The following is a 15612-nucleotide window of genomic DNA, read 5'->3' as shown; positions in this document are numbered from 1 at the left end:
CGCTCAGAGTAAAAGGCAGACTGTATGACGCATGTGTATGAACAGCCATGCTACATGGCAGTGAAACATGGGCCTTGACTGCTGAGGACATGCGTAAGCTTGCAAGGAATGAAGCCAGTATGTTCCGATGGATGAGTAATGTCAGTGTGCATACCCGACAGAGTGTAAGTACCTTGAGAGAAAAGTTGAACCTAAGAAGCATTAGTTGTGGTGTGCAAGAGAGACGATTGTGCTGGTATGGATATGTGGCGAGAATGGATGAGGATAGCTGTGTGAAAAAGTGCCACACCCTAGCAGTTAAGGGAACCCGTGGAAGAGGCAGGCCCAGGAAGACCTGGGCTGAGGTGGTGAAGCACGACCTCCGAACATTAGGCCTCACCGAGGCAATGACTTCTGACCGAGACCTTTGGAAATATGCTGTGCGTGAGAAGACCCGGCAAGCCAAGTGAGACCAAAATCCAAGGCCTCTGCCAGGGGCGTAGCCAGCCCACTTATGCGTAACATTCCTTCTTTGGACACTAAACTCCACTTGTGAAGGCCTGTTGAGGCAAGTGAAATCGAAACCGAACTAAATTTGTAGACTGGCACCCATGCCAACGTCTTCATTGAACACTAAACTCGGCTTGCGAAGACCTGTTGGGGCAAGCGAAAGCGAAATCGTGATGGCACCAGTACCAGTAAATCACTAAGAGCACCGTCCGAGCGTGATCGTTGCCAGAGCACCAGCTGTCTGGCTTTCGTGCCGGTGGCACGTAAATAGCATCATTTGAGCGTGACTGTTACCACCGTCGCCTTCCTGGTCCTTGTACCAGTGACACGTGAAAAGACATTCGAGTGAGTTCGTTGCCAGTACCGCTGGACTGGCCCTTGTGTAGGTGGCATGTAAAATACACCATTTCGGTGCCAGTGGCACGTAAAAGCACCCACTACATTCTCGGAGTGGTTGGCATTAGGAAGGGCATCCAGCTGTAGAAACTCTGCCAAATCAGATTGGAGCCTGGTGTAGCCATCTGGTTCACTAGTCCTCAGTCAAATCGTCCAACTCATGCTAGCATGGAAAGCGGACGTTAAACGATGATGATGATGATGAATGGAAAAAGTTCAAATCAGGCAGACTACGATTAACACATATATATACAGGTTTAGTTAAGATAAAATAAGGATTGTCTGAACTGAAACATATATTGATATTGATATATTAGAAATATAAAAGTATACATTTCAGTTCGGACAATCCTTATTTTATCTTAATTAAACCCATGTATGTATGTGTTAATTGTAGCCTGCCTGATTTGAACTTTTTTTCATTCTATCCACTATACTTGTCTGGCGCCTCAGGTTTGACTTGAGCACTTCTACGTTATCTATGCTGATGACCTTGCTCCAATTGCTGAGTCACTATGAGAACTAGAGGAAAAGTTTCAGGTTTGGAAGCAAGGATTCGAATTGAAGGGCCTTAGAGTCAACCTAGCTAAAACCAAAGTCTTAATAAGTAGGAAGGCAGACAAGACCCTTCAGATAGTTGGACTTGCTCGATCTGTAGAAAAGGCGTAGGTAGAAACTCCATAAGATGTACCCAGTGTAAGCTATGGACACATAAGAGGTGTAGCAGTATCAAAGGGAGGCTAACTGGGAAAATAGTTTTTGTATGTGGCAAATGCTCAGCTTCTGTCACATTCTAGGGAGGAAAACTAGTAGTTGATAGCTTCTGTTACCTAGGGAACCAAGTTAGTAGCATGGGTGGATGCTCTGAAAGTGTAGCTGCTAGAATAAGAATAGCCTGGGCAAAGTTCAGAGAGCTCCTACCTCTGCTGGTTGGAGGACCTCTCACTCAGAGTAAAAGGTAGACTGTATGACACATGTGCAAACTGCCATGCTACATGGCAGTGAAACATGGGCTGTGACTGCTGAGGACATGCGTACGCTTGCAAGGAATGAAGCCAGTATGCTCCGCTGGATGTGTAATGTCAGTGTGCATACACAACAGTGTAAATGCCCTGAGAGAAAAGTTGAATTTAAGAAGCATCAGTTGTGGTGTGCAAGAGAGACGACTGCGCTGGTATGGTCCATGTGTTGTGAATGAATGAGGATAGCTGTGTGAAAAAGTGTCACACCCTAGCAGTTGAGGGAACCTGTGGAAGAGGTAGACAGAAAAACCTGGGATAAGGTGGTGAAGCATGACTTCGAACATTGGGCCTTACTGAGGCAATGATTAGTGACCGGGACCTTTGGAGTAGAAAGACAGACAGTTACATGCATTGAAAATTGGAAGATTGAATTGAATATTTTTCTGAACCATTAGAATTTTAGGATGATGTAAAATTCCATATAAGTAGTATTGAAGGTGCAATGTAATAGTATTAAAGGTGCAATGTAAAGAAACAACTCCTCTGAATGTTTTTATATTCTTATATCTAGTTTGAATTGTGTGTTATTTTTCAATTTATATTAAGAATGAAACAGTTTTAGCTATGGAAGAAAATGAAAGACATAGTTTTATTGTTTCAGTACATTGGTAAAGTTTTAATAAATCTTAATATGGTGATTTGAAAACAAATATAAAAACACTTAACCTTTCACTTGTTAGTTTTATATCTGTTGTTGGACATATTGTAAAAGTTTTGATTGAGCATACAATAGTTAATTCACTAAAGTGTATGCGTTAACTGATAGGTAAAAATTAAAGAACAAAATATTAAAATTCACTGTTCCCTTCAGTAAACACATTCTCTCTCTGTATCTCGCATTCCCTGTCTCTGTCTTTTCCTGACTCCTCCCCTTCCCTAATATCAGCCACTCGTTATGCCACCACATTTCCTTCAACCTAACATTTTGCACCCTTTTCATTTTGTCATATAATAGCCCAACCCCCATAAGGGGTCTGTTATCGATTTTTTTAAAAATCTAATTAGCTTATAATTGAACTGGATATTAGTTTAACATGCATGCAAAGTTTCATCAAGATTGGTTCACTGGTATAGGTGGAGAGATGGTAACAGACAGAAATTGCCATTTATATATAAGATTATACTCATATTTTAGTAAGTGCAAGGCTTACATTTGTAGAGGTGGGAAGTGTTAGATGGAATCAACTTGACTATAACAACTATTTGTTTTATCAACATTGGGATAAAAAGTAGAGTGGAGCTCAGCAGGTTTTATCTTGGGACTGAGGAAGATATCACTAGATACTGTAATGCATTTAATCCAATACACTACTATTGTTCCATCACTGATGTTTAAAAGGCGTAAAGCCAACTTATTTTGAAGGGTGAAGTATTGCCAATTTAACTCTAGTGTATTCTTAGTACTTACTTTATTAATGGGGAGGAAATGAGAAATGAAATTTATCCCTTTGAGTTTTGTACTTTGATATTTGTAGGGTAGAAATGTTGTAAGGCATTTCTTCTGGAAGTACTATTGCTCTTGAATATAATATTCTGAGAACTCAGCATATATTGCTTTCTCTTGTTGTGTGAATTATATAATTATCAGAAATGTGTCTGAATTTAGTTCATAGCAAATGAAGCAAATGCATTGTCAGATAAGAATGGATGTAGTTGATATTTTTTGTGATCTTTTGCACTTTTAGCCTCATAAATATGAAGCAATTTTACATTCTCTTATCCTACTATTCTTGTTACTGCTTGCTAATTAGTGTTTTAAAGATGACCTTTGGGGAGTTATATCCTACCTATATATATATAGGATACTGGTATGTATATATATTTATGTATATATATATATATATATATATATATATATATGTGTGTGTGTGAGAGAGAGATGTTAATGCTTCACATAGTGATAATAATCTGGTGTTAGAATGCAATATAAATATGCTTCAGAATAAAACTTTGAGTACATAGTGTATATATGAAATTAAATAAATGCCAAAGGAGAAGGAAATTTTGCAATGAACTTCATTAGCTTACAGCTGTTTCTGCTATAAGATGCAGTACACTCAAAGCTTGTGCATCACCATCAAGATTGCTCAGAGTTTATATAACAAAGTGCAAGTTTATTTGGGAAAGCTTTTACATATATAGAAAAGATCACTATCAAAAACTATTCATATGCATACATAAAAGACAGAATATGTGAATTGAAACACATTTTACTTATGACTAACATTAAGAACCTGCACATAAAAAATACAGTAGAGGTAGATAGAAAATGACAAGGTGTTACTAAGGTCATAGAAAATAAGATGTTGCTATGGTCATTACTAAGGTCATATGACTGTCCATGAGATTAGTAGTTTTAAGGAGTGTAGCCAGATTTATAATTGCTAGTACAATAGCAAGTATATATACATGGATGTGTAATGTCAGTGTGCATACATGACAGAGTATAAGTGCTCTGAGAGAAAAGTTGAGCATAAGAAGCATCAAATGTAGTGTGCAAGAAAGGCGACTGCACTGGTATGGTCATGTGTTACGTATGAATGAAGACAGCTATGTGAGGAAGTGCCACTCTAACTGTAGAAGGAACCTGTGGAAGAGATAGACCCACGAAGACATGGGATGAGGTGGTGAAACATGATCTTGGAACATTGAGCCTCACAGAGGCAATGACAGGAGACTGGGACCTTTGGAGATATGCTGTGATTGAGAAGATCCAGCAACTAAAATGAGATCACAGCCACACATGTCCATCCCTGTTAAGAATACTCCTGATGCGTTGGGTGATATGATATGCTTGAGAAGACCTGTTGAGTCAAGTAAAACCAATATTGTAGCTGTGGCCAGTTCCCCCTGACTGGCTCCTGTGCCAGCAGCACGTAAAAGGCACCAACCGATTGTGACCGATGCCAGTACCCCCTGATTGGCTCCTGTGTGTGTATGTATATATATATATATATCCATATGTATATCCATATATACAAGCTCAAACACATACATGTGCATAACGATATATTGATGGCATCAGATAAGTACATAATAACATATGCCCATGTATACAAGCGCTTACATGTATATACACAAATATATAGTTATTCATATATATACATGTATATGTACACTTATAAATGGATACATATGAATACAGATATACATACTTCATAAAATTTTCTAAACATGTATTTAGAATAGTGTGTACAAGATAGAACACCTTCATGTCTTTCATTAAGCAATTTCTTCTGATATGTTAATTCATCTGTACACAAGTTGCATCTAGCATCGTTAATTTTATATGATCTTGCATGACAAAGTATTTTCCAATTTATTTTGTATGATTTCTTACTATCTTTCAATTCCCAAATTAGTTTACTTAGACTAGTACTGTTAAACCTATCTCTATTTCTAAAGGTGTATTCATGGTCTGCTGTCCGTTTTTTAATAAAATTTTCCATAGATCCTATGTAAAAATAATTTCTTCATTCTGAATCCACCCTACATCTATATGCAATATTGTTCTGTAAACAAAACTTATTAAATAAACATTTATCCTTATATCTACAAAAAATTTAGTTTCTAGCTAGATCATTATCTGTAATATTGTTATTTTTCCTTTTATTATAAAAATTGTCCAAACTTTTATTATTAAAGGAGGAGATAATTCTAAACACATTTTTAGATACTGAAAAACCTATTCTAATCCTTTTATTATTAATTATTTTATAATATTTATGTTCTTTATTAAAGCGCGTAGATATAGATCTGTAAAATAGCTTGACCAGATTCATTTTCATTTGTTGTGCTTAAGGGATGATAAACCAAATATAATTATCTTCCTTATACTTAACATCATTGAGTGTATTTGAGATATATTTATTATCATTAGACCTAAGTTTATTTAAATAGAAATATGAATGAATATTGCATAATACATAGATATTTGAATTAATTTTTACAATCCAGCTATCCTTTCATCCTGTGTTTGAGATGTAACGAAGTGAATTTTGATGGTTGTGGATTGCACTTACTTGGTTGTTTCATCTGCAAAAGTGTTTTTTAATTGTAATTGATGTATGATTGAATAGTAAACGCTCATACTTATAGACATTTGAATTAATTTTTACAATCCAGCCATCCTTTCACATGAAATTTCGTCTATATTTAAACCATGACCCTGAAGTGACTTTATATATAAGGGAACTGTTATTATGTATGTATGTCAGAAAAATATATAAGTCGAAACAATTTGTTAGCCTTTTATGGTTTTTTTAAGCTGTAGAAACTCTGCCAAATTTAGATTGGAGCCTGGTGTTGCTATCCGGTTTCACCAGTCCTCAGTCAAATCGTCCAACCCTTGCTAGCATGGAAAGCGGACGTTAAACGATGATGATGATGATGATGTTATATAATATTATGTTATATCATATTCGTAGTATATCATGTAATATTGTAATATAAATAAATTATTGGATTGTCAATAGTTTCTCTCTATTTAATTTATCCTTATAATTGCATTGTACCAGTATTTATATGGTATTCAACTGATGTACCAAGTAATTGGGTGTTTAACACACTCCTTTTAAGGATTTCTTTTCCTCAGTTTATTACTTTATATATATATATATATATATATATATTGATAGAAAAGGTAAGACAGCAAAAGAAAGAAAGAGACCTCGATATTATGTAAATAGAGGAATTTATCTGGAAATAATATGTGACAATTATTCGGCAGCCATGATAAGACACACACACACACACACATATATACATGTACCCATCAATATAGACATATGCACAGAAATCTATTGACACTGACATAGAAATATGAATGAATATTTGCATAGTTGTTTTTAACATGTTTAGGCAGTTTCAGTCATAAAATATGCTAGCTGTAGTGTCTGTCTTAGCAAAATAACTTCTGTTTTGCACAACAGTATGTTCAGTACACTTATCTCATTTACACAGGGCATTCTGGGACACTGGTGTTTGGATATGTTGTGTCTTGGCATATTTTTTTTTTATATATAGATATATATACAAAGAAATCTAACAAAAGTCACTTATATGTCCATACAGTTAGTGTATCAAAGGCATGTATAAGTAAAGATATACACATGACTACACACAGGTGCACAGCATTATAATCTCATAGATAAATAGAAATAAATGCATATAAATGTAAAAAACAAAAAGGACAAATGACTGAAAAATATGCATGTAGGAATATAACTAGATAGATAGGCATGCATTTACAAAGATATGGACTTACACACACACACACACACACACACAATTCTAATAAGTTTTATGATATTTTACATCTAATTATTTGTGTATAATAGTGCTCATTGCTTAGTAAATATTGCTTTCGTTGTTTTATCAGTCATAATCTCTGTTGTTTAAACAAACATCATGGTAATCCAACAGAGCGAGAAGCAGTTCGTCAAGTTTTACTTTCCCTTCAAAGCAACATAGAGATTTCAATTCAGCAGCCCATCTGCAGTGTGTGTGTGAAAGAGAGGAGGAGGAGAGAGAACACAGCAAACAATGAATGAAATAAACATGAGATGAAAAAATTGTATAAATAAAAGGGCATTATTACAGATGAATATGCTCCCGACTTTATTGCCTCATAACATCCAGAAAAATGGATACTTCTTAAAATTTTCTACAAATACCACTTAGATGTTGTGGCTTCATAGTATATAGGGATTTATGGGAAAGAATTTTTCTGAGGAACTGGAAAGAAGTTTCAGAAAATTCACACAATTTGACTTTTTTTTCCCTCATAACTTTCAGGAACAAATCATCCCACTCTGGTCCTATTTTGGCCAATTTGTTTTTTGCACTTCAAAACCATGGGAAGAGCATTTTAGGTATTTAAAAAAAAAAACAAAAAAAAAAAAACCTGAATATTTTCAGAGGGAAAAGTGAATGATTTAAGGGCAATTTGTCTGTTGTTTCTTGTACATCATAAGACAACCCTCCTTGTTTCTTTATCACTATCGCTTGTATTGGTGTTTTTCAATATTTTTTCCCCCATAAATGGATTTATATGCTATAAAAAAGAAAATTTGAGAAATTATGAATTTTTTTTGCAACCCCACTGATTTTATTTATATAGAAGACAACACAAACACTTTTTAATTTAATAGCTTTTAATGTGATACCTATTAAACAGAAATTACTTTTATTTAATGAAAATTTAATAAAATCTAATCATAAGTGAAATTATGCTAAATACAACTAAACTGAAAACCTTTTCCCCCTGGACATTTTGAAAACTTTTGTGTGCTAATAATACAAAAACGTATGAGGAAGAAAAAGAAAGAGAAGAGGAGAAAAGTAAATGAAATCAAGAAAAGTTTTATATATATGAAAACAATAACAACATGTAACAAAAACATCGTTAAATGATTATTCCAGAGCATATTCACCATCTACTTCAATTACCGCTTCCTATTTGCTTGGCAAATGGTCAGACCATCGTTTCAAGATGTTTTTGTTGAATAAAATTTGTTGAAAAAAAAGTTGCAATAATTATGCACCAACCCAATAGAAGGAGAAAGAAAGATTAATACTTAGACAAGTAATTTCATGTTCATGCATATACATACATACAGACAGACACACATATATATACACATACATACATAGACACATGCACACATGTATGCATACACACACACACACACACACACACACACATATGTATATATATCATCATCATCATTTAATGTCCGTTGTCCATGCCGGCATTGGTTGAACAGTTTGACTGGGCTGGGACGCTGGAAGGCTGCACCAGACTCCAGTCTGATTTGGCATGGTTTTTACTGAGACCAGAACTAAACATAAGCCATATCATTAATAATGTCTCATAAATAATGTCTCAAAAACATACATATCAAAGGCTTGATTATAACTCAACTTATTTAATTCAACTGCTTTACTATCCATCATTCTGTTAAAATTTATTAACCTCAATGGAATTTGAACTCAGAACGTAAAGATGGACAAAATATCTATAGTAGAAAGAATTGTTATTGTTGAGGTGGTAAGCTGGCAGAACTGTTTATATGCCACAAAATGGTTAGCAGCATTTCATCTGTTTTTACATTCTGAGTTCACATTCTGCTGAGGTTAACTCTGCCTTTCATCCTTTTGAGGTTAATAAAATAAGTACCAGTGAAGTACTAGGGTGGATGTAGTCATCTTCCCCTCTTCCCTCAAAAATTGCTGGCCCTGTGCCAAAATTTGAAACCATTATTATTATTACTGCTATTTTTGAAAGTAGTGGAGTGACAAAAATGGTTTCGTACAAGAGCCCTACAGTATTTAGTATTATCTGTGTTGAATGCTATACAACAGCAGGAATTCAACATTACTTTATAGTCTTTCAGGGTTATTAGAATAAATTTCATCACATATTATTCAAGTTAATCAATTATACTCCCCTTCTAAAATGTCTGTCCTTTTACTGACCACTTTCCATTGCAGCTAACCTGTGACATTCTGCTATTGCTATTCTCATCAAACAGCTGTTTGTCTTACTAAATTGATTTTTTTTTTTTTAATTTTTAATTTTGCATCTAACTGTCAAAGAAAGTAGATGAAGGAAACTAAGATATTTGTAGTTTTTCTAATTTATTACTATATTTACCTCTGTTTTTCAATGATAGTATGCCTAGAAGAGCTTCTGTAAGGTTGAGCATTTGCATACATTTTTTGAACCACTTTTAACAATTAAATGTTTTTTATGTTGCTAAATGTTAAATGCCTTGTCGAGGGGTACAACATATTGTAGTAATTAGAATTAACCCCCACACACCTTGTAGTTTTATTGATAATGGTAATAATTGCTGTTTCTATCTTTGTCTTTTATATAAAAATTTCTTATTTCTCATTTGTATGAGATTAATGCCTGGTGATTTGCTGGATTTCTATTTTAGCATATAGGAGCAAGCCACAATTACCGGAGCAGTCAGATGGCCCTCCAAGCTATTCGAGATGCTGGTTATGAAATAGCCCTAGGTCGAATGCCTAAATCAATTGGTCCACTTACTTTTATTTTCACAGGATCTGGAAATGTATCTCAGGTATGTTGCTTTCATTACATTATAAATTATAGATGACAAATATAAACTTTATTTATCATTTCGTCTCACTAAGAACAGTGGTCTAGCATGCTGGTGTCATGTAAATGGTACCCATGCTAGTGGAACATAAAAAGCACCCATTACAGTCTCAGAGTAGTTGGTGTTAAGAAGGACATCCAGCCATAGAAACCATACCAAATCAGACTGGAACCTGGTGCAGCTTTCCGGCTTACTAGTTCCAGTCAAACCGTCTAACCCATGCCAGCATGGAAAGTGGACATTAAATGATGAAGATTAATGTTCAAATTTGAACATTATTGTTATTATTACTTTTTTATTTAATAAGATTGCACCTGTAATACACTGATTCTCTCATCTATAAATAGTACTCTACAAAATAGGTCTTGTATTGAAGAAAGATTCCATTACTATATATAACAAGTTTATACTTTTTAATGGATGATAATTTAAACCATCAGATCAAATGTTCAGATTTTTTACTAAAACACAATTAGACAATTTCATGATGTTGGCATACTTTTTTAAAGTTTTGTGGGAATTCTATAATATGTGAAGTCACTGAGTTCCTTTAAATTAAGAATTATTTATGAGAAGTATTGAAATTAGTATAGCTTCTGTGTTCGTTTCCTTTAACAATTTTTTACATTTTTGATTAGACTGACATGACGAAAGCCCTTCTTCACAGAAATCAATGTTTCTTGATACATTCAACCACTATTGATTTTATTTATTTTATTTTCACATTTAATTTATTGAACCTCATTATTTTTCTGAATCTAACAGAGGAACAGAGCAGGCTTACTGTTTAAAGTCCACAAATGGGTAGTTGAGACTAACTTAAAAATGTTTTCTGTGATGATGATGATGATGATGGTGGCGGCGGCGGCGGCACAAGCAGTCAGTAGATGGAGAGATACAAAGAGGGGGAAAGAGTGAGAGAGATAGTGAAAGTGAGAGAGAAGAGACATATAGGGGTCTAGGCAATGTATTAAAAGACTAGCATGTTCTTTTTTTAACAAGATTCATACTCCTGATTCGGTCCTTTCAGAGCGCTGCCTGTGATACAGACCACTCCCTGGTTTGCTGCAATCTCAAACTCCAACCAAAAATGATGCACTGTGCCAAGCCTCCAGGCAAGCAGCATATCAATGCTACTGCAACTCAGCAGCCTGCTGAGACAGATGCACTCCTCAAGTTACTGGAAGATGCCCTTCTTGCAGACCCAGTGCAAGGTAATATCCAGCAAAGATGAGACTCTCTCAGGGACATTACCCATAGCACTGCACTGAGGGCCTTTAAAAAGCGGCAGAAAATGACACAAGACTGGTTTGAGGTGAGTGTGAAAGAGCTCAATATGCCCACAGAGAGGAAGCATGCTGCCCTATTGAAGCACAAACACCAACCCACAAGGTCAATGCTGCAAGCATTGAGATCATAGGGTATAACATGCAGAAGACAGTGACGCACTGTGCAAATGACTACTGGTTACATGAATACATCCAACTGTTGCTTGACACAGGCAACATTCGCAGAATGTATGAGGGTATCAAGAAAGCCATTGGCCAAACGCAGAGCAAGATAGCTCCACTCAAATCCAAAACAGAGGAAGTCATCAAGGGCAAAAGAGAGCAGCTGGAGAGATGGGTGGAACATTATTCCAAACTCTATGCCAAGGAAAACAACATCCTGGACAGTGCACTAGACACCATGGAACATCTACCTGTCATGGAGGAGCTGGACACACTGCTAACTGCTGAAGAACTGAGCAGGGCCATTGATGGCTTGCCCATTGGAAAGGCACCAGGTTTGGATGACATCCTACCCAAGATCATCAGGTGTACAAGTACTTAGCCTACATAAGAACAAAGGGGACAGAAGCAACTGCAATAACTACTGAGGTGTCTCACTGTTAAGCACTGTTGGGAAAGTCTTTGCCCATGTGGTCCTGAACAGACTACAGAAAATCGCAGTGTGGTTTCAGATCAGAAGGCTCTCTTTAACAGCTACAGGGCTGCTGAGAGCAAAAACAACCACTCTTCATCAACGTCACAAAGGCTTTTAACTTTGTTAGTACAAATGGCCTGTTCAAAATCCTTGCCAAGATTGGCTGTCCTTCAAGACTCCTCAGGATTGTCCAATTGTTTCATGCAGATATGAAAGCTGTTGTTCAGTTTAATGGCTCTTCTTCAGAAGCATTCAGCATATGTAGCGGCATGAAGCAGGGCTGTGTGCTTGCTTCCACCCTGTTTGGCATCTCCTTTACAGTCATGCTGAAACACACATTTAGAACATCAACTGATGGCGTTTACCTCCACACCAGATCAGACAGTGAACTAAATAATTTGTTGAGGCTAAAATCCAGGGTTTGTCAGGTACTCATCAGAGAAATACTGTTCATGGATAACATAGCATTGACAGTGCACTCTGAGGAGCAAATGCAGTACTTCGTGGACAAACTTTCAAAGGCTTGTCAGAGATTCAGCCTGACTATTAGTCTGAAGAAGACCAACATACTGGGCCATGGTATCAAGCATACCCCACCGTCAACAACACAAGCTGGAGGTAATCCATGAATTCACCTACCTCGGCTCTTGATGATCTCTTCCTGGACTGTGAGATCAGCAGGCAAATTGGACAGGCATCCTCCACATTTGCCACAAAGGCTCACAATGAGAATCTGGGAGAACAGAAAACTGACCACACACACCAAGGTTGCCGTCTACAAGGCATGCATCCTCAGCACGCTATTTTATGGCAGTGAGACATGGAATCTCTATTCCAGACAAAAGTAGCTTTTTAATGTCTTCCACCTTTGTAATCTGAGATGCATCTTGGATATCAGGTGGACTGACCGAGTCACCAACACCAAAGTTCTCAACCACACCAAGATATCCAGTATATTCACCCTGCTCCAGCAGCACTGTCTGCACTGGCTTGGATGTGCACATTTCATGCCAGATGGGAGGATCCTGAAAGACCTCTTGTATGGAGAATTGGTCACCAGCAGAAGAACATGAGGTTGACCTCATCTGCAAGAGAGATATGAAGGCAATAGATCTGGATGTCCTGAGATGGGAGAAGGTTTCAAGTGATCACCCATGCTGGAGACAAATACTGCGAAGGGAAGAGAAACTGGAACTTGTTCACCAAGGAAAAGCCAGTAGTGCTGGTAGAAAGCTTCTTTAAATGCAGTTCCTGTATGTCTGACTGCCGCTCCCATGTGGGCCTGCTACAGCCACAGCAGATGCTGCACTACCATCAGCAGCTGACACAAATTCTCCGGGCACAGATCCATGGTCCCTCGAGACTGATTGATGCATCATCATCTTCATCATTTAACGTCTGTTGTCCATGCTGACGTTAAATGATGATGATGCATCCATCAATCTCGAGTGACCATGGATCTATGCATGGAGAATTTGTGTCAGCTGCTGATGGTGGTGCAACATCTGCTGTGGCTGTACATGCCCACATGGGGATGGCAGTGTTTGTAAAGTAGGTAAGGGAGTGGATAACTAACTGACTTGATGGTGGTTTGTATCTTGCCATTTGTTCAGCATGATATCCTTTACTAAGACATTTAATTCTGATATGATTCAGTTCATCTAGCTATGATTAGCTATTTCTGTAACCTATTCTGTAAAATTGATAGGTTCACTAATGTCCTGAATATACTTTTGAAAAAGGATATAGTTTCCTCTTACAAGGTGACTTTCCCTACATACACTGCAAGATGATGATGATGATGATCATCATCGTCATTTTAATGTCCACTTTTCCATGCTTGTTTGAGTCAGATGGAGTTTATTAAGGCAGACTTTCTACAACTGGATGTCCTTCCTGTTGCCAACTCTTACCTGCTTCCAAGCAAGGTAGTATTTCCTCATGGCCAGTAATGTTTTCGTAGAATATTGGAAATGAATCATTCATTTATAATGATCATGCAATATCAAGACAAGGAAACACAAATACTGCAGGCTTCTTTCAGTTTCTGTCTTCCAAATCTACTCACAAGGTTTTGGTTGACCTGTGCCTGTAGTAGAAGACACTTAGCCAAGGTGCCATGCAATGTGTCTGAATCCAAAACTATGTGGTTGAGAAGCAAACTTCTTAATCACATAGCCACACCTACTCCTAAATCCTTTAGTGGTATGCTTTCAACCCAATTGGATGTAGATACTTGCCAATATTTCATAGAGTTGTTTTGACATTTCTGAAAACTGTCCCTTTATTATTATTCAAAGGAGAATATGCTGGCGTGATATTTTTAATTTTCACTTGTGTGTGTCCTGATGTTAAGAACTTATTTTTACCCTCTCTCTGTTAGGTTTCTCTCGGCTTAAAACATATTCCACTGTTTGAGCTATTTATATTGCATTTTTAATGATGCAGAATGTCACTAGTTTCCTCTCCAGAATTATTGCAGGATTTGTTGCATGCAATTTTATGAGTTCAAGTTATACATTTTTTGGTTCATACTAGAGAAATGTACCTCCCCTTGATGTAAATCTAAGACTATGTGAATTGGGCCTCTAAAAGTTAAACATATTTGTCAATGACCCATCACACAGAAAGTACCCTATCAACTTATCCTGCTATAACTCTTGAGTATTTTTTGTACAAAGAAATAACTAATTATTTTCTGCTTGGTGTTTTGTTTTTGTAGGGGGCACAAGAGGTATTCCAAGAACTTCCATTTGAATACATTGAACCAGAACACTTACCTAAAGTTGTACAACAAGGAGGTTAGTGTGTTTTTTTGGTCAGTTATTTATAGCAGTACACAATCTGAGGTTTTTTTTGTTAGTTTGTTTTTAATATCTGAAAAGAATGCAGAAATGTATTTTGTAAAAATCTTTAGACAGAAGATGATATTCCAGCATGGCCTTAACTATAAAATAAAGAACTATATGAAAACTATGAAGTATAAGATTTCAGACTGAAGGAAAATGATTTGGCCTCTGTTGCAATATATTTATATATCCTAAAATTCATTTTCTTCTGATCTCACACATTAAACACTATTTAAAATAGATATCATCCTCATTTTGATTCTGTTAATATCTAATATCTATCTATTTGTTTGTATATGTGTGTTTCTATCTTACTCTCCCTCTCAATAATACACTCACGTAGAAATAAAATTATATAGAGAAATATTTGTAATTTTATTGTTTTTATTACAGTCACAAACAAACTTTATGCTTGTGTAGTCAGTCGAGAAGATCATTTTGTCCGAAAAGATGAAGGTTCTTTTGACGCAGAAGAATTTGAAGCTCATCCAGAAAGATATATTTCAGTCTTTAGTCATAAAGTAAGTAAGCATCAAAATAAAATCTTTTTTTATTCCTTTTTAAAGTCACCATCATCATTTCAACATTCACTTTTCTATGCTTGCATGGAGAGACAAAATATGTCGAAGCAATTTTCTATGACCAGATGCCCTACTTGTCACCAGTTCTCACTTGTTCCCAAACAAGATAATATTCTCCCATTATTGGGGATGTTTTCACTAACGATAGGAAAGCAAAGGTTGATATAACTTGGCACCAGTGATGTCGCAACTCATTTCTACTGTTGAGTGAACTGCA

General features: G+C 36.3%; 1 protein-coding gene across 9 annotated transcripts in view; it reads left to right on the top strand.

The window, feature by feature from the left end:
• The window catches only part of LOC106869155 (alpha-aminoadipic semialdehyde synthase, mitochondrial), a 150589-nt gene that overhangs the window by 89170 nt on the left and 45807 nt on the right, over window positions 1-15612 (top strand). For all 9 annotated transcript variants that reach the window (XM_089351567.1, XM_089351553.1, XM_014914763.3 and 6 more), the window contains exons 5-7: window positions 9854-10000; window positions 14688-14766; window positions 15208-15335. In XM_089351567.1, the coding sequence (XP_089207693.1) occupies window positions 9854-10000; window positions 14688-14766; window positions 15208-15335 (354 nt within the window). The remainder of the gene's footprint in view (window positions 1-9853; window positions 10001-14687; window positions 14767-15207; window positions 15336-15612) is intronic.

Source organism: Octopus bimaculoides, chromosome 1 (genome assembly GCF_046866305.1).
Source record: "Octopus bimaculoides isolate indiv1 chromosome 1, ASM4686630v1, whole genome shotgun sequence".
Lineage (NCBI taxonomy): Eukaryota > Metazoa > Mollusca > Cephalopoda > Octopoda > Octopodidae > Octopus > Octopus bimaculoides.
Note: the sequence above shows the minus strand (reverse complement) of the source record. Positions and strands in the feature narration are given on the sequence as shown.